Here is a 23,200-nt window from a genome sequence, read left to right on the forward strand (position 1 = left end):
TCAGTTGAACCGAATGTGCTTCGAGGAAGGGAGCAAGAAACGGGATCGCGAAAGGAAAAGGTTGTACTCGACTTCTCGGCATGTTGAAGCGAGCTCGTACCCCCTGTCAGTCAGCATCTGACAAGCAATTGGCAAAAGGCGGACTCGTCCGCACGAGCCACACGATGCGCGCGTAGCTCTCATCCACGACGAGATCCTGGAGCGACAAGCCTGAGCATAATATTTAGTCAATGATTGAGCAGCGTTAGCCTCTTTGCATACAAGTCTCCATGATCTGACCCCGAAATGTGCGCTACCATAGCTGTAACAGTGTCGCACCGACCGCAGGGACCGTCTCTTTACTCTTCTTTGTACACATTGCTGGTGAGCGAAATGCTCTTCGTGCAGTAGGTCCTGATATCTTGGAATTTTGGTGAGATACCTGCCAATCAAGACGAATGTATGAGAAGTCGCCCAGCGGTTTGCGCCTTCGTTCCAAGTGAGTGAACTCTACACCTTCGACAGGCAACTACCCATTTACATTAATTACCGAAGATAGAATAGATTTCTCTGTTGAGGAAACCTTCATTGAAATCGTCTGCGAGGTCGTCTGTTCGTGAAAAGCATGCCAACTCCCTTCGTTGGCCACTCTTGTATTTCCAGGTCTGGATCCTCTATTTCGAGCTCAGGATCGATGCCATGAGCTTCGAGGACGGCCAGCCAGAGTTCCTTCACCTCAGGGCTCGATAGGACTTCCTGTTTTGAGACCGTCGCACAACCAACTCCTCCTCTGTTGTTCGCTTTGTTAAAGACATTGCCTTTGCCATCAATCACGTCTATCCCGCTCGCTGTGAAAAACAGTGCACGAGTTGACGAGATGTCTGTCGGCGCCGATGTCTTGGGCACGGCGAGCTTGACCGTAGCCAAATCTCCATTGGCTCGCTTCTAGCGAACAAATGCGTGGCTGTTTCGATATCCGAGGTTCCTGGACTGGACGTCGTACGCCACAGGAAAGTCGTCTGGAAACCAATTCGAGAAGGCTTTCGTTCTAGCCTCTTTGCCTTCGATCTGCTCAATATCGTTGACGACTCTCCTGTGGACCCACAAGCCAAAGTGTAACGTGTGCTTCTGTAAATTGATCCAAGAGCCATATGTGAGCCACTCTGGTCTCAAAATTCTGAAGATCGCGATCTCGTATTCATCCTTGCTAAGATCGGCCGTGACAGCAAAGAGCAGAGGTTGAAGAGGCCTGAGTTGTACAAATTGTTCAATCCAGATCTTCTTGTTGCGCTCGAGGTGTGGTATAGTCAGATGCAGTGGTGATAAATTATGCGTCCACATGTGCTCAAGTTGAAGCATTCTTTCGTCTGATCCTGGGGCTCCTTGTGCGAGGCCGAAGCTAGCGAGTATCTCTCTGGCCTCACCATTCAAAGTTGAACGAACGTTGTCCGACTCGGACTTTGACCTGAATTGCTGGAAGGAACGTTGGAGGTCTTTCTTGGCTTGCTGTAGTATGTCTTCGAATGCCTGTTCGTTTGAGGTCTTCAAGTTGGTCAGGATCGCTTGGCAGAGAACCAATCTGTTGGGAAGTTCTTCGAAGGCGTCGCAAGTTCTCATTGCGACCTGGAGCACGTGGACGACATACTTCATTGAGATGTCTACCAGTCTCCGAAAAGGCAATTGAACTTCGCTGCCATACTTTTCCCTGCCGGGATCCAAGCACGGAATCAAGATGAAAGCACTGTTTGCATCGTGCCGTTTTCCAGCTGCCGGACAGTCATAGTACTGGATGGTTGGTAGAGCGACAGCAGGAGTGATAGCAGTCAGCTTGGCATCCGCAGTAGTGTCGAAGTTGTTCATGACCAGATCATTGGTAACAAGACCGAAGACAGGAGCAATGAGTGGCTTCACCAACTGCAGATAATTCGTGAGATATCTCACCGCGAATTCCAGCTCGTTGTGTTTGAGCCATGGCCAAAGGTCGCAGCAACAGTAAAGATCCCGGTAGATCATGGAGTCATCCGATGGAGGGGGTCTTCCCTGGTATAGGGCTTCGCTGAGTGCGATACGCTGGAATATTTGACGCATGAAGTCTCCTGACTGAGAATCTTCGTCGAGGAAATGCGCCGGCTTCAGAAACTTCTCGATCGGAATGTCTTTACCAACGAAGGTGACAAGCGTGACGCCCTTGTACTGTTGTGGAGTAGCTTGCTCTTGTAGCACCTCTCGAAGCTGGGTAGAGATTGCACGCTTCCCGCAGACCTCAGGGTTTTCCTTGACGAACTTTTGAAGCCTTTGAAAATGCTGACTAATTTCGCTCTCGAGGCCGCTGGGTGGGGGAACAGAACGAAGCCGGAAGGCGTTTCCGACATCTGTTGCGAGACTAGCGAAGGCCTCGCCGTCCTCAATGTTTGGGACGTAAGAAACGAGCGATCCACCGCGCTGCCTGTTGAGTAGCGTATCAAAGCCCATAAAATCAATGAGCACGCGCTCGATGTCCTCGGAGATTTGACGTTCCTTGTTCGTGACCGACGCGTCTCTGATGAGGAATATCTCCGCTGCTATCTCGATCTCGGGCGAAATGGCCTTGATTGCTCTGGAGAACTCGGCGAGAAGCCCGGTTGGACGCTTTGAGAAATCGTCCTGATATCTGTCGAATGGGCGAAGGGGCCCGGCAACAGTACCGACATACCTGATGGTGAATAACGTAATGTCCTGCCTGTGCTGGTCAACTGTGAGCTTCCAATTTCTTGTTTCCTCTGAGAAGCTCATGTCGTCCTTCATGTAAGCAATAACTGCAAGCAACTTATCTGCTGTAAAAACCCAAGATCGCATGTAGTAGTGATCACCCGGTGGCATACTTGGCGATTGTTCGGTAGAAATCTCCAGGTTGAGAATTGTACTCAACTCCTCATTCGTTACCGTAATGGGGTGCTCTCTGAAGCGACGGAGGACACGACTGACTCCGTTGTCTCTCAAGGTCTTTGATTGATAGGCGGCCAGAGACTGTGCGTTTTGGTAGACTGCTTCGACAGGTGCGAGCCAATCGAAATTCTGAGCGTGGATGGAGGAGACATCCATTTGGTTTTGACTGAGACTGATCTTGATCTCCTCGAGAACGTCGCGAGATGCCGAGTTGACATCGGTCATGTCGTCTGCCTGTCTGGAACTATACGCGACATTGAAGTCTGCGCTGAGCCCTGGAGCTTTAGAACTACGCTTGGGCATGTCTAAATGAGAAAGAGTGACTGCAGAAGGGTACTGCAGCACGAGAGGAGAGAGAGAGAGAGTGACTGCAGAAGGATACTGCAGCACCGGAGAAAAAAAGAGTGTACGCAGAAGGATACTGCGTCACGGTTAAGTAAAAGTAAAGCTCGCCAGTTGATTATGAACGATATCAATCGTGGACGGGATGGTAGAATGAAGACAGGCTCAGGATCTCAGCTGAAAGACTGGGGGACGCATTCGCGCTGTCTGCCCATTGAAATAGCAGGAGCGTGGATGGCCACTTCCCTTTCTGCCAAAGTTCATCCAAATTTGGCGAGGTTCAACCACTTACCCGTTAAACCGTTTGTTAGACCTACTTACACATCATAATTATCCTACAGCCCAAAGGGCGCGTGACTGTAGACTCACGGTACTTCGATAATATGTGTGGAAAAGCTCACGCAAGTCAATTGGAGCGCATTGAACATGCCAATCAAGCTGTAGAATCGCGCGTCCCATGGTACCTAGCGCAATCGGTCAGTCGAGGTTTTCTGCTTCGTACGGAATAGAAACTGACTATTCATGTGGCAGTTCCACCTCGCGAACATCTCATTCCCGCTCTTCTTCTTCGATTGCTTCGGTCCAATCGCTTGACAACTTCTTCGAGTGGACTATCTCTCAACCAGAAAATTGGGCCGTTTATAAATCCTGTCGCCATGCTGGCAGTTTCGACCACTCGCTAAAGTTACATCACAGCTCACTGCAGCAACTCGGGAATGGAGAATTTCTCAGCGGAGCCGACGAGTCGCCCATATTGAAAATCCAATCAAGAGTCGGTGAGATATGTGTACAGACAAGAGCCTAGAGAAAGATGCGCCAACCGCCTTACAAAGCGATGTCGAGATGCAAGCGGTCTCCTGCCGCTTCTCCAGCCTTTCGACAGGTCCTGTTGTCTATGCCACAGCGACTTCAGCACCATACGAGAGTGCCTTGACCATGGTCGGCTCCGACCACGTGTCGGTATGCTAGACCTGACAATTGTCAAAGCAAGCCGTCTGAGAGGCTGTGCCCCGCACGCCAGGTTCCCCAGGCAGAAAAGCCGATACGGCGACTGTTGGAGATCTTTGGACAGGGGTGATTGTGGCTACACTTGTCATCAGGGGCGGAAGAACCGGAGAGACTTGTCGGGCGAGCAGACATCTCCGAAGAGACAAGAGAGGAGTCGAGAGTCACTGAGAAGTACGGACCTGAGAGAGCGGGTACTCAGGGGCATATGGTATCGCATTTGTTCATGGATGTGGCGCCGCAATGTGATGATTCTTGGCATCTACCGACTCACGAGTACTCAACTTATAGTGCGGGATCGATCACCATGACTCGCTCACTTCACTTCTGCCGAGAACGGTTGACTGTAAATGTCGGTAGTACCACGGGAAATTCTCGCAACTTTGATAGATCATTACTTCGCTCTGTACTCTGATCAAAGACCAAATTGAGAATCTGCAAGGTGATCCGGAACATTACAACTAACGACATCACCGATGGCCATGACCTTGACAAGCCGGTGCTTGTTCTTCTAAACAACAATTCCGGCACATTGAAGAAGCATAGTTTTGCTTTGACCGACGGGGGTCGTGTGATTTCAAGGTATACGAGATGACCGAGTTGGTCCTGAGGCCTCCATCTCACTCCGCAACCGCGGCGGACCTCGTCCACCGGCACCCCAGATCGCCCCTTCTTTCGATTACTACCTTTTTTTCTCCGCGTGATCGTGAGACATCTTGGTCACTATGACGCGAGGATGTGGGAGAAACGCCAGGCGAGCATATCGGGACCTTAATCGGTCTGTCTCTTGTACGCAAAAGAAGTCAAATCAACCCAACGTCGACGCTTATTCTTTAGGTTGCGGTTCGATTCAATTATTCTGTGCCTCCACGGCGAATTGAAGCCACGCTTATCGACTTCACACAACCCAGAAATGCGAGCGCAACTCCGGAGCAGCGTGGTTGTCCGGGTCTCTGAATCGCTCGAGATTCATTGATACTCCAGTGAACGGGACAGCAGATAGAAAACCATCTTGCATTTCTACAGCCAATTACTTACCATAGACCAATGGGGAGACGTAGCGCATATCCACAACTGCATGGAGAGCGGGCCTGAATCTCGAAGCCAGGCAGTGGAAAAAGCACGTTAACTCCGGGTGTCCTGGGATGTCAAATCCGCGGCTGTAGAAATGCAGAATACTGTTTACTTTCCATAGACCATTTGGGAAAGTATTCGCCGCAGGATCCTCGTTGATACCCACCACAGGTAATTCGCGAGGGTCTACACACCAGGACCCCATAATTCGTCTCCAGGTGCTGAAGCTCCTGTTGGTAGTAGCTATCCTAAGGCATAATACTTTCTTCTATTCGTATTGAGGCCGATCGAGATACGCTGTATACCTGGATTTCTTGATGGCTCCACGGTTTCCAGAAATCATCATGCCTTTCTACAGCCGATTGCTCCGATGTAGAGCAGCGTACGAGTAGCACAGACGACTATCTGGAGTAGTGATAATGGCAGAGGCACGTGTGCTTCCCTGATGAAGTATTATCAACAGATTCACGACATAGATAGCTCGTCAATCAGAAACACGGTGCACCACGATCACCGTTACAAGCAGAGAAGAAAGCACGCATAGGGGAGTCAAAATGGAAGACAGGTGAAAAGAAGAAAACTTTTTGATCATTGCTAGGAGTTGCGAGGGTACCTTACATTGCTTTTGCTCAGACTGTAGAAACCTTTGGCTCAGCGAATGGAGTGTCTGGCCTCTCAGCATGAATGGATCTGACTGTAGTAGTGGCCTTTGCTCTGAGAGCCTCGCGAATGTCCTCGAGACTCCTGTTTTCCCAGCCCTCGAAGCCGGTGGCGCTGAGAGGATGAAGCACACGGTTATTAGGGGTGTGAGCCCAGTCTTGGACACGAGGGGGAGGAGTGCTGGTCATAACGTCGATATCAGCGGCCAGCTCGCGGCAGTAGTCGTCAAGCGGAAGATCGTTGACATCGTTGCCAAAGGGGTTCTCAATTTCGGTGCCACTAGAGATATGTTAGTTCTGTTACAAGACGGGGAAGCTTGGATTGATTGGAGACGCACATTTTGGAAAGACCGAGAATGATGTAGGCGGCAAGCATGGTGCCAGGAATAGTGACCCAGTCGAGGTAGTTGAGCAGCTGGAAAGGCAGGACAAGAACGTAAGCCCAGGTGATCTGCGAGATTGAGATTGTGTAGGCAATGGGCAGAGGAGTGTTGAGCACCCGTTCCGAGCCGGTGAGGACGTCGGCCAGCGAGCCAATGTTGTTCATGGCCCAAGTCTGATGGATCGGGCCCGTCATGATCTTCTCCTGGAAGACATGCTCCATGTATGACGACAGATAGGTCAATATTTCGAGCGGCGGATTGCCCAGGTTGTCGTTGGCGCGCTTGATGAGCTTACGGGGATTGGACTCTGCAAAAGACACACCGAGATACTCGCCAGCAGACTTCCACGGTGTAGGCTTTCTCCTGCGTAGGGCGGCTTGGTCGGCGGTACCAGCCATGAGGTCAAGGTGGGCGACCAACGGCTCCAGATCGGGGTACTCGATGGCGGGTTCGAAGCGCAGGCGGTGCTTGAGGGCGACGGCAAAGGCATTGAGGAGGTTGAGGGCGCTCAGCTTGGCCAGCAGGTCTTGTTTCCCCAGCTCTTCCGACACGCTGTGTCTTTCTTCGACGTGCACCCAGATCAGGCGAGCCAGATTGCGGGAAGTCAGCATCAGCTGCGACCAGTACTTGCGCCCGTCGTTGTAGCGCTCATAGGCTGTTGACGAGCGGAAGGACAGCGCCAGACCGACGACGAAACCCAGTACGGTGAGCAAAAGAGAATTGATGCCGAGGTGAACCTTTGTGCACTTTGAGATCAGCGTGACAGCGGTAGCCCAACCGCCGATAAATAGCAGAGGAAGCAGCATCTTGGGCAAGACACTGCCATGAAGGCGCATGAAGAAGGGCAGCTTCGAGTGACGGGCCATGTCGCGAGGGCCGGCGAAGTAGTCTTCCATCTCGAGGTGGTGTGGTTGCGGCTTGCGGGACGAGGCATGGAAGCCCTGGGCCTTCCATGTTGCCTCACGAGAGACGTTAACTGATGGTGAACCGGTAGACATGGTGGCCGTCGTGCTTCCTGCAAAATCAGACGAAGACATGGCGCTTGATTGTTTCGTTGGCTGCAGTGTGAGGGTTTGGCAGGTCGACTTTGTGTAGGTTGAAGCAAAGGATGTCAAGCAGGTGAACAAAGGAACAGGCAAGAAAGGAATGTAGGCGAGATGGAGCGAGTGAGCAGACGCAATTGATGAAAGAGCGAAAAGCGTAGTCGATCTGGTCGAGAACAAAGAAGACGGTCGTGTTTCATGATGGCCGGCATGCAGCAATAACCACGGCGCCACCAGATCAAGGCTCTCTAAAATACGAATGGTGCGCAAAAGGACGACACATCAGTCGAGCTAACGCAAGCGTCTGCATCACCTCGTTTGAGGCTGTGCAATGCAACAAGAAGGAAAAGCTCATCAGAGAGGCCCCTGAAGAACGAAGAAGGCGCCAGCGGTGACAGCAAACAGTGCCGATCTTTCTCCGCTCATGCCAGTCTGGGCATCTTGACACGCGACATGACGGCTGCACCCGTCTGTTCCTGAAACCATGACTTTTGTTCATCCCTCCACTCAGCTACTTGCACGGTGTTTCCAGTGCCGCGCCGAGCATCTAAGCCCTCACAGTACCTTTCAAGTAATGCTCAAAGTCCCATGGTGAAGAATTTCCGGGACTTACCGCCACGTCGTAGCTTATATGTTAGCGCATTAGAGCGCAGGCCTCATCAAACCCCTGATACGTCACGGAAGCTTCGCTTGGCCATCGTTGGGTCCTCGTCATTATTTGTCGAATTCCCGCATGTTTACGTCCGCCCAGTGCCGAACTGTATAGCAAAACGACAACTCAGAGGGTGTTCACGACAAGACTGAGAGTTGCTTATCTATCCCAACGATTGCTCACCATCCCTCAAGGACGCAGGCCCTACGACTCCCGCGACCCTTTACCACCACCGCCGTGTCACGACCAGATGCCACACCAAAACATCCCGCTCTGTTCACAAACTACTGTAGAATCAAGATGGCGAACGTAAAACAGGAGGATACAAAGCGCACAACTCCAGGGAGCACACGCCGCCACCCAGCAAGCATGTCAAGCAGGCTATCGAACAGGTGCCCGTCTCTGATCGCTTAGTGCTTTTTTCAATCATACTTCCACGACGCATCTGTCGATACCTGGAAGCGAGCATCTAGACGTAGGCAGAGACGTGAAAAGAGGAGCTTAGGGACGCGTCAAGCGCACCAACTACGACTGGTCGCCCTCATATTTATCCCGGTCGGCTTTCGCGTCTCCAGTATAGGGACGATGTACAAGGGGCGTGAACGTGCCTAAAGCGACCATGTGCTGAAACATGTCCTGGAAGGCCCTTGCTTGAGGTTTAGTACAAGCTCAGAAACTTCGGCCAACTCAGAAACGAGCGACAAAAGCGTCCATGTGAGCTTGTGGCTGAAAAGAAATTCGTCGTCCAATTTCATGAGTAAAAATAGACCAACTTGTGAATTCGACGCCGCAGGTCGAAGCCTATTTATTTCCCGTGGTCCAATTCTGCCCTACCACTGACCTCGACATTTGTTCCAAATCGAATGCTTTGCCAGAAGCTGTGAGGACGGATGGCCGCATTCAATGGTATCCGCGACATATGCTGACTGCTGGAGAGCAAACGCGTGGCGGCGTGGACTCCAGACGTTCTCGCAACCCTTGGCCAGATGCCAAAGAAGGCAAATCTTGGCGACCTTCGGCTGAACCTTCCCGAGCATCCGCTCCTTTTTCCCCAAGTTCAAAGATCCACATCAAAGGGTCTCGACCAAATTACTCAATTCTCCTATTGCCAGTGCACGTATGTCAATTCCGGCAAACATTGGCTCTATTATATTTGGAAATCATGGAGTACCCTGTTCCTCCCGCCTTCTTTGGTTCGAATCAGCTTTCCATATATTCGCGTGAGTGGCTTCCACACGTTGAGCTTGTAATTCTTGTTTTCCACTTGCGCCTGTGTGTAACCTCATATTCGCCTATACTGCTTTGACCCAAACCAATTGTCTGTTGTGAGTTTGTCTAACTATAAGTCTGAACATCGCATACAGTTCTGTCTCTGACCAGATCCCAATGGTAGAGCTGGAAAAGCAGATCCCAGCATGATATCCGAGGATAAATCGCAGCTTACTTCTCGAGAGGCATCTCACGTCTACGAGATCGTTGAGCTCTCTGAAGTCAAACACTCCAGTCTTACATGGCACTGGTGCAAGACAAGTCTACCGCATCTGATTGGCACACCCCTGTCGGTCTTGTCATGGGTCTTCTCCATCCGCTTTCTACTACTGCTCTGGCGATCTCTATGGGATGGGATTGAGAAGCCAGGAATCGTTGCCTCATGCTACTTTGCAACGCAGGTCTCACTTCTCAGTAAGAATGGACAACACACCGTTGCATTGGAACCGATGCTCATATGAACACAGTCGCAAGGGTGGCCGATGACGGCTGGAGGCTTCTTTGCACAAACCCTCGATTGCGTCCTCGACTTCGTCTAACCGGCCCAATGGTTCCCCGAGCCGATGTTATCATTACAACGTGTGGCGAAGACATTGATGTTGTCATGGATACTGTCAGAGCAGCTTGCGATCTCGACTATCCTGCAGACAGCTTCAGAATCTTGATTGCCGATGATGCCGCAAATCAGGACCTGGAGATTCAAATAGCTGCCTTGGCGAGTAAGATACCCGTCACTCTCTTGTACTATGCGAGACCTGTCAGAGGTGGCATGAAGGCGGGTAACATGAATTCTGCTCTTAACTACCTGCAAAGTCTTGGAGCAGCCGAATATTGCACCTTCTGCGACGTTGACATGGTTTTTGAACCCGAATTCCTCCGCGCTACGCTTCCGCTTCTTGTCGTCGACGGACAAGTTGGAGTAGCTGTAGTTCCCCAGGTACGTACGAGACGGTGGAGGTATCCTTGCTCAGCACATGCTAACACACTTGCCCCTCCAGAGATTCTACAATGTGCCGACAAATGACCCGCTCTATCAAAGTCTCAATGTCGACGGCAAGTTTGATGAAATTCAGCGCGACAGTATGAATTGTGCGTGGGTGACGGGTCCTGGAGTCGTCTTCCGCTATACTGCGGTTAGAGACATCGGAGGCTTTCCGGAAAATGCCCTAGCTGAAGACATCATTACTGGTTTCACTCTCCAAGGGCGAGGATGGAAAGTCGTTTATTGTCGCGAAGAGCTACAGTTCGGTCTCGTACCAGACACTTTCAAAGCTCATGTTACTCAGCGAATGAAATGGGTAAGCGATGCCGCAACACTTCAGGACACCACGAATGCTAATCGACCTGCAGTTCGTTGGAAGACTTCGTAACTCTCGCAAGCTAGACTGCGCTATAGCATCACCTCTTGTCAAAGGTATGACCTGGAAGCAACGTGTATCCGCGATCTGTCATTGTGCTTCACCCATCACATCCATGATGAACAGACCACTCTGCTCTTGGATCATTCTTATGCTCATCGCCTCTGGCAAACCGCTCATCACTGCGAGCTCGGACGGACTGCGAGCCATTCTGCTTACATATCTTCTTACCAAGATCACAGCTCACGTCGAAGAACTGCTCGCAAGTACAAGTTGTGGCTACCTGGCATTGCGCCGCAGAGTTGAGGGAACGCATTGGCTACACACTCATCTATTCTTTGCGCTCGCCAAGGATCTGTTCCCGAAGAAGCTCTCCGGGCCACGTATCGGCTTCATACCCACCGCACTCGCAGAATCTAAAATTCAAGAGCGTCATCCTGACCGTCGTCCTGCCTTCTTGCGACGCTTGCGTGTGATGTTTCTTTACCAAGATCTATGGTATCACGTCGCCATACTATTCATTGCTATGGCAGTTTTCGCAATTGGCCTCGTGAGGTCAGGCAATCATGCAAGCCTCGAATACATTTTGACGCATCTATTGGTTCCAGGAGCTGCATGGAGCAGCCACTTCGCCTCGCTCAGACCAATCTCATATGCTGTCTCACCTCCGACCATGCCAGAGCGAAGGGACCTGATGTATCGGGATATTGCCCGCTCAAGACTAGAGACCAAACAGAACGAGGATCATCTTCAGCTGCATCTGGAAGACGAACCCGACATCTCCACATTCGAGGTCTGGAGACCAAGACCTGAACAAAAGCTTGAGAAGTGGGATGCTTGGACAGTGTTACCAGAATTGCCAAGACATGTCGGTCTGCTATTTTGGTTTGTTGTGGGTTTGGGTCTATGGGAATAACCGGTGTCTCGAGATTACGAGTGATAGACGGCTAAATAGGCAATCGTGGCGTTCGAAAGTCGATGTGGCGAAACACAATATCCCAACAAAGAAACAAGTCATGACCAACGAGAATGTGTTGAGACGTGTACGCCTCGCAGCAACGAGATATTGAACGTTGCTGAGATTCCATAGCCAGTACGAGGATAGTCGCAGGATGCAGCGTATTACGATACCGGAAAGTATTTGGATATCTGCTTCTGCGCGGGCGCCAGTAACACCTTTGTGCTCCTCCATCGAGAGAGAAGACTCGTACTCCCTGGCACACGACAAAGAGATCTCAAGAGAAACATTTGGACATTGATTTGGATTGGAAAGTGGCATTCAGTTCTGGGAAGATATATGATTCTTACAAGTCACTAGCTGGCAAACAGAAAAAGTTAGCATGGGGATACGGTACTCGGTCAGATAAGAGCAAAAGTTATAGAGCTTGATTGGTGGGATTACAGGTAAAACAAGAGGGATAGGGGCGTGCGAGCTGGCAATTCACCTACAGTCTTGACAACGTCCGCGATATAAAGCTCCTCTAGGCTCTTTGTGGCAGACACTGCACGGGTCCATCATCCCTGCTGGTGCTTGATCCGAAAACACTAGTCTGCCAGCTTTGGGATTTAGACCAGAATGAACGTTGTCAAAAGCACTTCGAACGCTACTTGACACTGAGGCGTTTGATTTGTGGGACTTGCGAGGGGCCAAAGGGGCCTGGGGGGCCTGAGGCGTTCCCCGAGACGAGAAAGTGCTACGTGGTGACGGAGTACCATGGGACATGAATGGGTTGGGCGAAGAAATGCTTCCGGATCGTCTTGAAGAGACCTCACGATCAACGCTCGGCCTGCCTCTCCTCTCTGGAATGCGTTGGTTCACGGGATGGAGCTCCGAAATCATCTCGTAGTCATCGTCGGTACGACGGGGAGACCTAGCCGCCATGACGCGGATCCTGTGAGAAATGTAGTCACCCTTGTCCTGTGGTCTTTGAGTATCAACCATCTCGGTTGCGTCTGGACCAGTGAAAAACTCCTTCACTGGAGTCACGACCTTGTCCTTTACCCAGTGAGCAGCTCGGTCCATGGGGCTCTGAGGTCTGCTGCCCGAGCGAGAAGAAGAGGGCCTCTTACCCTGTCGCTGAAGAAGAGCTTTGTTAAACTCTTCTTGCTTTCGCAGATATTCGTCAACTTGCTCAGGTGATATATATACCTGTGTTTCATGTAAAGGAACGGTCTCGAGACTGAACGGGACACGAGGAGCAGTGAACTTGCGACGTCGTGCAGCTAGGTTGATTGGTTCCCGACTGTCAAGCAATCTGTTGTATGTTGGAGCACTCGTGCCTGGCTGTTCCTGACGGCCCGCAGAGTTGAAGTTGGTAGACATGATCGCTACAAGTTGGTCCAGCCGATGAAGGTGTATGTAGTGTTGTTTATTCTGAATATAGGAACGGCGAGGAAGCAACGAAGACAGCGATACTTATACTATCAGCGAGACCGCTCCCGAGTGCTTTGATGTAGACAAGAAGGACAAAGAACGAACAAGGAGTTGTCTTGCAAGCGCTTTGTGTTGCATTGAACTCATGGTCTACCAGCTTAGAACAAAGACCATCTGAGTACGTTGTCTAGTCCGCGCTTTGAGCTTTTCGTTGTGTTGTCTGAGACAATGCATTGTGCACACGAGCAGGAAATTCCGAAGACCTCGCATTGTTCAATGATATGGAATTGACTTGAAGATCTTCTCGACTAGGTTCACGGACACCTGCAACCCCCTGGATGATCCGCTACTTTGCTAATTCTCTTGGACCGATGATCTCCTCCTACATCATCAAGACGCTTCTGTGAGCTACGGCATGAGATATGTGGCAACAGAGACCTGGGAGGCAGTGCTCCTGACGTGAGTTGATCTCGTGTCGCTTCTCTTCGGAGAACTTCCTTTGGGTTTGAATGGTCTAGACGAGGGCCAAGCCTCCCGTCTACTTCAGCTTTAGATGGTTGGCGATTCAGATCGAATATCTGTCGGAAGTGAAGGGTGGAGACCAAGGTCATCGGAGCGTTCGGGAAAGTGTTCGCCATCTTCCTTCTTGGGTCGATCATGTTCATTTTGCCCATGAGGCGGATGCATCCGCGCAATCGCTCACAGCACGTGCCAGTGATATGTATCGATGTTGATAAACGTCTCGCTTGGCAATGGTCAAACATGGGAGGTGCGAAGCCTCTGTATACCTGATCTTATATTCTGTTGTGCTTTCGTGGTTATCGGAGGGGACTACAAAGGCACTCAACCAGACATGGCTTGAATGCTTACACAAGAGAACCAAACAGAGAACTCATCGTCAATAGTACATGGACGCAGAACTGATCATAAGAATCAGAATTCATCGAGCGAGCAACGAAAGGGCCAAAGCGCTTTGCAGACTTATGTGTGCTGCTTCCTCAGGTACCAACACCTAGAATGCTTGCCACATCAAGAGAAGGAAGGTTGACTGCTGGGTCTGTAGATCTTTACCAGGGGTTAGTAGATGCGACTGGTTACACAAGGAGCTTGACTTACGTAGTATCTTCATCGATCGTGGGCTGCGCTCTCGGTACAGTGGTTGTGAGGGTTCCACCAGATACATAAATAGTCCACGTGACACGTCTGGTAGAGGTGCTCGTGGTGCGACTGATTAAGAGTGTCAAACAGATGCTACACAAGAAGCAGCACACGAAGATGAACTTACACGGTGGGCAACGAGTTCTGATTCACTGTGTACGTCTGGGTAACGGTCGGCCCAGTGGAGACTGTGGGTCTTGTAGCGATGTTTGTTGTCTCAGTCTCGACGGAGTAAGTAAGCTCCATGGTTGTAGACATGGAAAAGGTAGTGAGCATTTCCGTCACATTGGCGACGAAAGTCTCGACGACGATTTGCGAGGGTCCAGCAACAGTTGTGGTCAGATTGATTGACGTAGTGATAGTTGTCGGAATGGTGACGAGACTAGTCCGCCACACGTAGTATTCAACAATGCACTCCTCAGTGCCATTTGTGTACGTTGCACAGATCTTTTTGTCCACATCTGTGGGAGGACCTGCACTGGTGAGCTCAGTCCACGGAGCTACATAGTACGTAGTGAGTGGCTGCACTGTGGGCGGAGGAGTAATGAGTCCAGCTGTGCCACTTGAGCTCGTAGCAGTGTCCAAGGTTGGACTAGGCGTGGCCAGCACGTAGCCAAAGTCGCTCGAGAAGGTGATATCTTGACCGCATGCAGTCACGGAGTACATGCGATCAATTCCGGTAAGAACAGTAGCGCAAACCATCGTCACAGTCGGGCTATATATCGTGGTACAAGTGCCAGGGCCAGGCGGTATTGATATAGAATAGTTCCGGTATGGAGCGGTCGTTTGCGTAGGTGTAGCCGTGACAGGAAAGAAGGCTTCTGGCGGTAGTGCACATAGAGTAAACAAAGGCACATTCGACGAGACCAGTTGGCTCTGTTGAGTAACTGCGATCGGCGATGCACCAGGAGATGGAGTAACATAAGTCAACACCGAGCCCGCGGCGCTGGTCGAAAGCGAAGTATCTTGACTGCCATTAGCCTGTCTGCGGCGCACCTCGATAGCCTCATGGCGAAAGGGCTGGAGAGCTGCAGCTGCTTGACCCAAGACGGCCGACAGTGGTAAGAAGCAACACGCGAATGAACGTCCGGCAATCATAGCGACAAGGAGGGTGGTCAAAGTGAAGCAAGTCGACGGAAGCTGGAGCAAGCCACATCTTGTCTTTTCTTACGAGCTAGTTGGCATTCCTGCATCAAATGACCATCAAAACATGGGGAACTCTGGGGAATGTGTTCGGACAGAAGGTGATTCGCATTCCTCGGCTCCCACATGGCCAGACGTCCCGCTACAAGCGAAGAATGTAAACATAGAATTCGAAGTGTCAAGAGCATGTCTGTTTAGAAACAGAGATGGTGAAGCGATTAAATTTTGATCTGTAAGACAGAGGATATATACAATTTGCGCGATTTGGTCATCAAGGGCATTACTCGGCATCAAGGGGAGCGACAGGAGGATTGTCGTTGACCTGGATGCCGCCACGCTTTCTGTGGGAGGAATCCTCGAAAGGCAAGGTCCAGCCGCCCTCTGTATCCGGAGTAGCGAGCCAGAGTCTCATCAGGTGTCGTCTGGGCAATGGAGGAGCATGGTCCTTGTAGGCAGTACGGGCGTGCAGGACGTGTTCGTTGCTCAGGAACTGGATGTCGCCAATCTCGAGGATCATGTGAAGCGACAGACGCACACAGGTGTCTTCAAGGATCTGAGCGGCGCGAAGCTGTTCGGCCGAGAGAGGGGGGATGGCGCCTGCGTCGCTGAAGCGAGTGAGAGACTTGACGTAGTAGGGGTCCCACTTTGAGTAAACGCGGCCATTGGGCTTGGGCTCAAGGTAGAAGACGGAGGTGCGGATCCAGTCCTGCTGGCCGACCGACTTCTCGCCCTTGCGGTCGAAGTACCAGATGGGTTGGGTGAGCAGCTCGGCCACATCGGGGTTCTCCTTCTGCAGAGCGTTCCACACGGCGTGGCTGGAGACTAGATCCGACTCGCCGCCTTCGAGAGCACGGGCGATGCAGAGAAGGCCGACAATGTCGCTGTCGTCGGCATGGAAGAACTGGCGGGCGTTTGTGCGGTAGATGCGGACCTTGTCGATCTGGGTGCTGTCCTCGCCGACATCTTTGACGTGGCCGAGGACGTGGCCGCGGCTGTTCTGGCTGACAAAGTAGCCAAGGTATGTGCCGAGGCCCATGTAGGCGACGGCCGACTTGTGTAGACCCCACTGCTCGACAGGGAAGCCCTTGAAGAGGATGAAGCCTTTGCCATTGAGCAGCTCGTGGCGCAGCGAGTGCAGCAGGCGGCCCGTGGCAGATGGCAAGGGGAACTTGTCCTTTGTGATGCCCGTCAAGGGGGTGCTGGAGGCGATGAAGTCGTCGGCAGCCTTTGAGATTTCGGCAATCTCGTCTTCGCTGAAGGGATGTGTCCAGCGCTCAGCGTTGTTCTTGTATTCTTCGGCCTGCCATACGGTGGGACCGGTGATCTCCTTGGGGAAAGCCGAGTAGGGAGCGAGCTGGTCGTACAGAGGATCGAATTGGCCGGCAGTCTTGACGCCGTCGGGGAAGACCTTGGGCGAAGGGTTGTGGTAGGAGTTTGTGGACGAAAGGGCGTCAAGCGGCGATTGGACGGCGGTGGGAGCCATGGCGTGGATGGCGACGGGCGTGGCGGGCGTGACGAGCGTGACGAGCCGTGTTCTGGGAAAGGTCGAGGCGGTTGACGGGCTTGGAGAGCAGGTCGAGGTAGTATCGAAGACGGTGTTGTTCGGCAGTGCAGAGGCCTTGGTACAGCAGCAGAGACAGCGAGTAGACGAGTATATAGTTCATGGCGGCCTCCTTCCCGTTGCGCGTCTTGTAGCTGCTGTGTAGATAATGCTTGCGCCGGCGGCTGCTGAATGGCACGGGAGGACGATGGCGTGCTCGACGACTGCCTCTTGCGTGATGCTCGTCCTATCAGATGCAGAGCTGCTGGATGACGTGAGTGCGGGGAACGGGCGCCTGGACAGGCTCGCAATGGCGATCTCGCGATAGGCAGACGATAGGCGATGATGGCACTCTTTGCAGTGATGGCGTGCGCCTGCACTGGTCGTCGAGTGCTGCCTGTATATGTAGATGGGAGAGAGGCCAGTCGCCGGTCATGCACCGATTCAAATCAAACGTCAAAGCACGCGAACAGCGACGGGAGGTCCGCGCTTCCTCGAACACGCCGGCCACCCGCCTGCCACGCCCATCCGCTCCAATCGCATGCGACCCTTACCATTTCACTCGATTATCACGTAACCGCTACCGGAACTCCTTTTTTTTTTTTTTCCACAGCTCAATCAATTCGAAACGACTCGCATCCCCACTGACACCGGTCGAATACCTCGAGCTCTTTCACTACCACTCAATGTTTCTCAACAATCTGTCTGCGTTACTTGCGTGTTGACGTGCGGGGTCGGCGCTCGTGCTTCTTGCTCGGACTGCACAAAATCCCTCGGTACACTCATGCTTTGCTTTCGGCTTCCGCGCGTGCCTTGAACACCGTCTACCGACGCACGGGCCAGAAACTCGACGCGGTCGAAGCGGGGCACAACAATGAGATTCATATTGTTGCTTAACGTAGCACGCTTCAGTAACCGTCGCAGTGGTTTAGTGGTAAAATTCGTGCTTGCCATGCACGAGCCCCGTGTTCGATTCACGGCTGCGACAAACTTTTGCTCGTGCCCTGTCTACTGTCCCGCATACCATGTTTCTCGCTCGAAACTAAAGGAACAAGTTGGGAGATCGTAAACAGATAGACTTGAGTTGTGTCGTCGGTGGTATCTGGAAATGATGTCTACGCTGGATCATAGTGACCGGACATCAGCCTTCCTGACTTTTCGAGCTTCGTCACCATCTGCGTTATCGCCGTGATCAAAGCCGGTTTAACACTGCATAGTAGATGCTAACAAATAAGAAGTGTTCCAATTCACGACTCTCTTGGAAACAGTTGATAGTGAGTCGTAGATGGGAAAGATATTGAGTTCCAGTCAGCACCAGGGTCGGTGGTACCACAACACTATGAGCCGTGCGGAGGATGAACGCGTCGGCTCTTGGCACACACAAACCATGGACGCGTTTGCGGCTTCGTCGTTGGTGCTCCTTTCTGTCAGTGGTATCATTCGCAGACGAGTTGACCGACGGTAAAATCCAACCGATTGACCTGCTTCCTCGTAGTTCTAGCCGGCGTGGTAGTCGCGTAAGGTCTGCATGTCTCGGAAGCGACAATCCAGTCACCTGTACCAAGTAGAGTCTCGTGAAAACCATTGTCGCTTTGTGGTTGAATCATAAGCTCCAGCGCGCCTTCCTTGTGAAGTGCTTTGCCAGCAATCATGGTTTTCATTAGACCGAGGATTCACTCCTCCGACTTTATCACGCCGGAGACAGGCTCTAGCTCGGACTCTAGTTCTGATACCAGCTCTGACTCCGACTCAGATTCCAACTCGGACACCAACTCAGACCCAGGCCCCGACCCCGACCCCGGCTCGGACTCCGTCTCCGACTCTAGCTCGATCTCTGTCACACCTCGTAGTTACTTTCCATGGTCTGAATTCACGAGTGATTCTGAAGAGGGGCCTCGTGATAGGCCTGCTACTCCTTGCCCACCAGAGCGATCACGTTCGACGTCAAGCGACATGTCGGCACCCACCAAACTTCCCTCGTCGCCTGTTGCCCTCGAGATCGGCGATGACGAGCCCATACGAGGTAGACATGCTTGACAGTCCTTCGCTTGTACAATCCGTACTAATGTGAGTGAATCCAGAAACCATTGAGAACTCGCCCGACGTGTCACCTCCTCGCAGAAATTGGCTCCCTGACGACAACGACGACGACGACGACGACGACGACGACTCTCCCGAACGAGATTTTGGCAAGTGACATACTAGGACCACTGTTATTCTCTCGGTCTTGACTAACATCGAAGCAGAACCATCCTCCTCGGTCGATTTGACATTTATGCTCGGAAATGCAGACGACCTGGAATACTATATGCTTGTTCTCGATGGACACCTGGACGACATGGACGAAGATCATGAATCGTTGACTGAATCCTGGCTTGGCAGGGCAAGGATATATGAGCGTCCCGAAGATTATCGAGACTACCTCAACCCAAGACCAAGCGAAGCGAAGGACAAGAAGCGTAGACAGAACCCGTTTGCCAACGTCAAACCCCAGGCTGGTGCTCGCGCTACTACTCTCACAGGAAAGTCATTCTCAATATCACACTCTCACGGAGACACGATACCCAAAGTGAAAAGCGAGTCGATAACCGTGCAAGCTCGCGTCACATCATGGAAGGCCCCCAAGATCGAAGTTCCGACTTATTCGCACTACACTAGGATCAGGAACAACGTACTAGGTACCAATACACGTCAACTGCAAGTGTGGCCGTACTTCGGAGAAGACATCGATGACGACGGAACCATCCGCGAGAGGTACGACGTTATCGTCGAGGATCGGCCACGTAAGGTCCTCATATCCCAACAAGCCAGCTCTTATGGCCCTTACTTCGAGGCATTTCTCGAAGAAATCGAATGTCCAATGGACTGCGTCCTCAAGTATCTGCTCGAAGCGACCGAAGGCCCCGACGGCCTGTTCTCGAGATTGACAAGCTTCTCAGACGAGCTCGAACTCATACATGATGTATTGAGCGCAAAAGATGAATTCTGCAAGGACGATTTCAACCGCAAAAGCGCTAGGTGGGTCTCTGTAGCATCGATCATTCCGGAAATCGACGACGAGATACTGTGGAGAGCTGCCCTAGCCTGCCACACATTCTGGACCATGACAGACTTCAGCCCTTGGCAGATCGCACGAAAATACGCCGAATTTCCTGACAACGACATGATCGAAGGCCTTGTTAGCATCGAGACAGGAAAGTCATATGACAGTATCGCCTGCAGTATCTGTCACATCCATGACTGTCCTAATCACGGCACTATACATGAAAGACCAAACGGACGAGAAGATAGCGAGGATGACGCCGACTCGGTCGATGCCCTGGACGTTGACTTCCCTCCGAGAGTCAACTTCAAACAACTTGCTACGTACCCCTTCGACCGAGAATCCTCAGAGGAGATTTATCGAACACAGCCAAAGAAGTCATTAGCTTGGTGGATGAATGAAGCTAACAGCGTCACCTGGGATCATAGTCGACGAGGTCCGTTCTTCCCTTGCAGTCATGTTGGCATCACGTGTGAGGATGCACGTTGTACGTGCTTCGAAGCTAAGATTTGTTGCGAGAAAACCTGCGGGTGCCAGCTCAAATGCAGCCGCCGGTTCAAAGGTTGTTCATGCGCCAGGCGAGCAAAGTCTTGTGCACAGGATGATTCCTGCGATTGCTACAGGATGAACAGAGAGTGCGATCCGGACCTCTGTGAGTCGTGTGAAGCACTCGTCGTCCTAGACCAAGAGTGGAGGTACGATGATGATTGCCTCCATCGCAGATGTCGAAACGTCGCTATGCAGCGAGGTGTCCCGAAAAGGACACTGCTAGGCCAGAGCGTTGTCCATGGCTTTGGACTCTACGCTGGGGAGCCTATTGCTAAGGACGAATTTATTGGGGAGTACCAAGGAGAGGTCATCACTCGGGACGAGACGGAAAGAAGAGGTACAATCTACGAGTTTCAGAAATTGAGCTATATCTTTGACCTGAACAGAGGCAAGTAGCCATGATGACACTCGAACATGGGACTGGTACTGACAGCGCACCAGATCAGACCATAGACTCTCAGCGAATGGGCAACAAGATTCGCTTCATCAACCACGCCACAAGACCTGGCCTTCGAAACGTTTATCCCAAAATCAAGCTCTGTAATCTTGCTCACAGGATTGGGATGTATGCTTCCAGGGACATTGAGACCGGCGAAGAGCTATTTTTCAACTACGGGGGCAGTTACCACGACAAGCTGTATGGCGAGGAAGAGGAAAGCCGCAACAGGAACACGAAGGCCAAGGATAAAGGCAAGGGCAAAGGCAAAGCTGTGATGACCCAGATTCGGCCCTCCCGGAAGACGTATCAGGCTGAACCCCGGGTGGTAATAGAAGTACCTCGGAGAGTGACCAATGATGCCTCCTACGCCGAGGTCAATGAGGACGACGATAGTGAAGACGAGCGCCCTACAAAACGGATGCGGACAAAGAGACCGAGATCTCCTTCAGTCAAGTCAGAAAGCGCATCGCCAAAAAGAATGAAATTCATCCCGCTGGAGGAACCCTCGCACAGAGAACCCACAACGACAAGATCTGCCGCCAGAAAAACGGAGACTCGATCACATCGGAGCAGCAGGGCTCCAACAGCAGGCTCGTCCAATCTCAAGGCTGCCGTGAAGTCAGCTCGCTCCTCGAAGCCCTCTGGTCGTGAGAGTCGCTCCGTGACAATTAAGTCGGAAGACGAAAATGAGCTTGAGCTCATACGACGTAGTAGTCGGCCGAGAAAGGAGTCTAGAAAGCTCCGAGGAGACAACTGAACATTTTGCAGAGGCTCGAACGAGCCGAATAAGCCACGCACGAGTTCTGAGTGTTCGTACAAGACTTGAAGTAGCGATGGACACAAACTTGCAGCAAGTTCGGGTCGAAGGCTTGAGCAGCGTAGAGGCATAAAACTGAAGGGAGAGCTGTGACATCGTCGCCTAGAAGCTGGAACCAATCCCTTGTTAGTGCCTTTCAATGATCCTTTGAACATAGAAATCGTGCCTTTGTCCATAGCGTGCAGTTTGACAGGACAAGATGGATTGTGAAATGCAGACTGTTCACCGCTGACCGCCCGCTTATAGAGGACGCTATCAGCTTGGAATGCCTCAAATATTGTGACGGCCAAGGCCTCGCTCTTTAGATACTTGATCATGCCAGCCACAGCACAACTATTCGTAAGGGTGAACGGAGGGTGGGTCATAGGGAACCTCATATGATGACCAGTAGGCGAGGCACAAATCTGTCGCGAACTAGATTATTGCTCCACGAAAGATACTGACCGACGCAAGGGAGGGGTGCGTAGCTCTAAGCTCGATTGCCCATACTCGGTGTATATGGCTCGTTAGTAACAAGTGGTTGTGTGACTTAAACGCAGCTTGTCTAGTAAGACGAGTTCGGCTCACGATAATATTCAGATTCGCTTCCATCTAGCTTGCTATCGATGAAATGTTTCAGCACTAGATGGACATGAGGACGCTCACGGCATCAGAGTTAACGACCCAAAGGTCAGGTCTTCGACGAAATGGAGCGATAACACCTGCAATAACCCTGGACACGTCTACTAAACCCTAAACTTGGATGGTGATGGGTTGAGGTCAAATACTGACTTGCAGCGCCAAGTACGGCTCGGGGCGTTAAGAGCATGATGCATGTGGAGAAGTGGATGAAAGCTTTTGTTCAGAGATAGAATGTCAGCCTTGTCGGTCGAGTTGGTTAATCGAAGGTCAGGCGCTGATTAGACTAGGACTCTGCCCTTCGAGCAAGATATGCTGTAGATTCATCTTGTAGATGCAAGCCTTGTGGTGTTCTGCTTGCTATGTTGAGGCATTATATGGCGCGGTAAAGTCGAAATGGTGCTGATCGGAGATCCTGCTGACTGTCTTGTCCTGTTTTTGACTACCCCGTTGCATGCGTCTGATGAGAGGAAAACACGATTAGGTCAAATCAGCACTGGTTGCTACAGCGTGAGATCAGATCTTGAACAGGCGACTGCGCTCCCCTATCGCTCTCAGACGGGCTTCGACAGTTTATGCATGTAAAGGTAAAACATTTTTGATCGTTAACCCATGCGCGGTGGGAACGTATCGGGAGTTTTTCGCTACCAAGCGTACGTGAAGGCTCGTGAGGACTTGGAGGAACATCAGTTGGAGGTGAATCACTGGAGCTCAAATTTCAAGGACTAGCTTCTGAACGATCGATTGTGAGTTAGCGGGCGCCTAGACGGGGTGATAGCTTTTGTGTGGTGGCCAAAACGACACCAACATCGAAAACAATTGTCCGGCAA

At 51.6% G+C, this 23,200-nt stretch overlaps 8 protein-coding genes across 8 annotated transcripts; 3 read left to right on the forward strand and 5 right to left on the reverse strand.

The window, feature by feature from the left end:
* Nucleotides 1-924: 924 nt before the first annotated feature.
* Nucleotides 925-3,207, reverse strand: AUEXF2481DRAFT_31456 (uncharacterized protein; the record flags this gene model as incomplete). The annotated part of the gene is made up of 1 exon (XM_013486335.1): nucleotides 925-3,207. One exon carries the CDS (start codon nucleotides 3,205-3,207, stop codon nucleotides 925-927), a length of 2,283 nt encoding a protein of 760 aa, XP_013341789.1.
* A 2,747-nt stretch (nucleotides 3,208-5,954) lies between these two features.
* AUEXF2481DRAFT_6952 (uncharacterized protein) lies at nucleotides 5,955-7,365 on the reverse strand (the record flags this gene model as incomplete). Its single annotated transcript, XM_013486291.1, has 2 exons — nucleotides 5,955-6,264; nucleotides 6,323-7,365. The coding sequence occupies 2 exons, from the start codon at nucleotides 7,363-7,365 to the stop codon at nucleotides 5,955-5,957; spliced, it is 1,353 nt and encodes a 450-aa protein (XP_013341745.1).
* Nucleotides 7,366-9,477: 2,112 nt separating this feature from the next.
* On the forward strand, nucleotides 9,478-11,605 carry AUEXF2481DRAFT_6953 (glycosyltransferase family 2 protein; the record flags this gene model as incomplete). Its single annotated transcript, XM_013486292.1, has 4 exons — nucleotides 9,478-9,745; nucleotides 9,799-10,268; nucleotides 10,330-10,629; nucleotides 10,682-11,605. The coding sequence occupies 4 exons, from the start codon at nucleotides 9,478-9,480 to the stop codon at nucleotides 11,603-11,605; spliced, it is 1,962 nt and encodes a 653-aa protein (XP_013341746.1).
* Nucleotides 11,606-12,130: 525 nt separating this feature from the next.
* Nucleotides 12,131-13,054, reverse strand: AUEXF2481DRAFT_90639 (uncharacterized protein; the record flags this gene model as incomplete). Its single annotated transcript, XM_013486427.1, has 1 exon — nucleotides 12,131-13,054. Exon 1 carries the CDS (start codon nucleotides 13,010-13,012, stop codon nucleotides 12,131-12,133), a length of 882 nt encoding a protein of 293 aa, XP_013341881.1. The 5' UTR covers nucleotides 13,013-13,054.
* A 199-nt stretch (nucleotides 13,055-13,253) lies between these two features.
* AUEXF2481DRAFT_345091 (uncharacterized protein) lies at nucleotides 13,254-14,141 on the reverse strand. Its single transcript, XM_013486481.1, has one exon. It carries the CDS (start codon nucleotides 13,825-13,827, stop codon nucleotides 13,378-13,380), a length of 450 nt encoding a protein of 149 aa, XP_013341935.1. The 5' UTR covers nucleotides 13,828-14,141; the 3' UTR covers nucleotides 13,254-13,377.
* A 1,340-nt stretch (nucleotides 14,142-15,481) lies between these two features.
* On the reverse strand, nucleotides 15,482-17,092 carry AUEXF2481DRAFT_345073 (uncharacterized protein). The gene has a single exon (XM_013486482.1). The coding sequence runs from the start codon at nucleotides 16,845-16,847 to the stop codon at nucleotides 15,645-15,647; it is 1,203 nt and encodes a 400-aa protein (XP_013341936.1). The 5' UTR covers nucleotides 16,848-17,092; the 3' UTR covers nucleotides 15,482-15,644.
* Nucleotides 17,093-18,554: 1,462 nt separating this feature from the next.
* Nucleotides 18,555-19,101, forward strand: AUEXF2481DRAFT_6957 (uncharacterized protein; the record flags this gene model as incomplete). Its single annotated transcript, XM_013486293.1, has 2 exons — nucleotides 18,555-18,927; nucleotides 18,986-19,101. The coding sequence occupies 2 exons, from the start codon at nucleotides 18,555-18,557 to the stop codon at nucleotides 19,099-19,101; spliced, it is 489 nt and encodes a 162-aa protein (XP_013341747.1).
* A 78-nt stretch (nucleotides 19,102-19,179) lies between these two features.
* Nucleotides 19,180-21,692, forward strand: AUEXF2481DRAFT_6958 (uncharacterized protein; the record flags this gene model as incomplete). Its single annotated transcript, XM_013486294.1, has 2 exons — nucleotides 19,180-20,383; nucleotides 20,938-21,692. The coding sequence occupies 2 exons, from the start codon at nucleotides 19,180-19,182 to the stop codon at nucleotides 21,690-21,692; spliced, it is 1,959 nt and encodes a 652-aa protein (XP_013341748.1).
* Between the last annotated feature and the right edge of the window lie 1,508 nt (nucleotides 21,693-23,200).

Source organism: Aureobasidium subglaciale, assembly GCF_000721755.1.
Source record: "Aureobasidium subglaciale EXF-2481 unplaced genomic scaffold scaffold_17, whole genome shotgun sequence".
NCBI lineage: Eukaryota > Fungi > Ascomycota > Dothideomycetes > Dothideales > Saccotheciaceae > Aureobasidium > Aureobasidium subglaciale.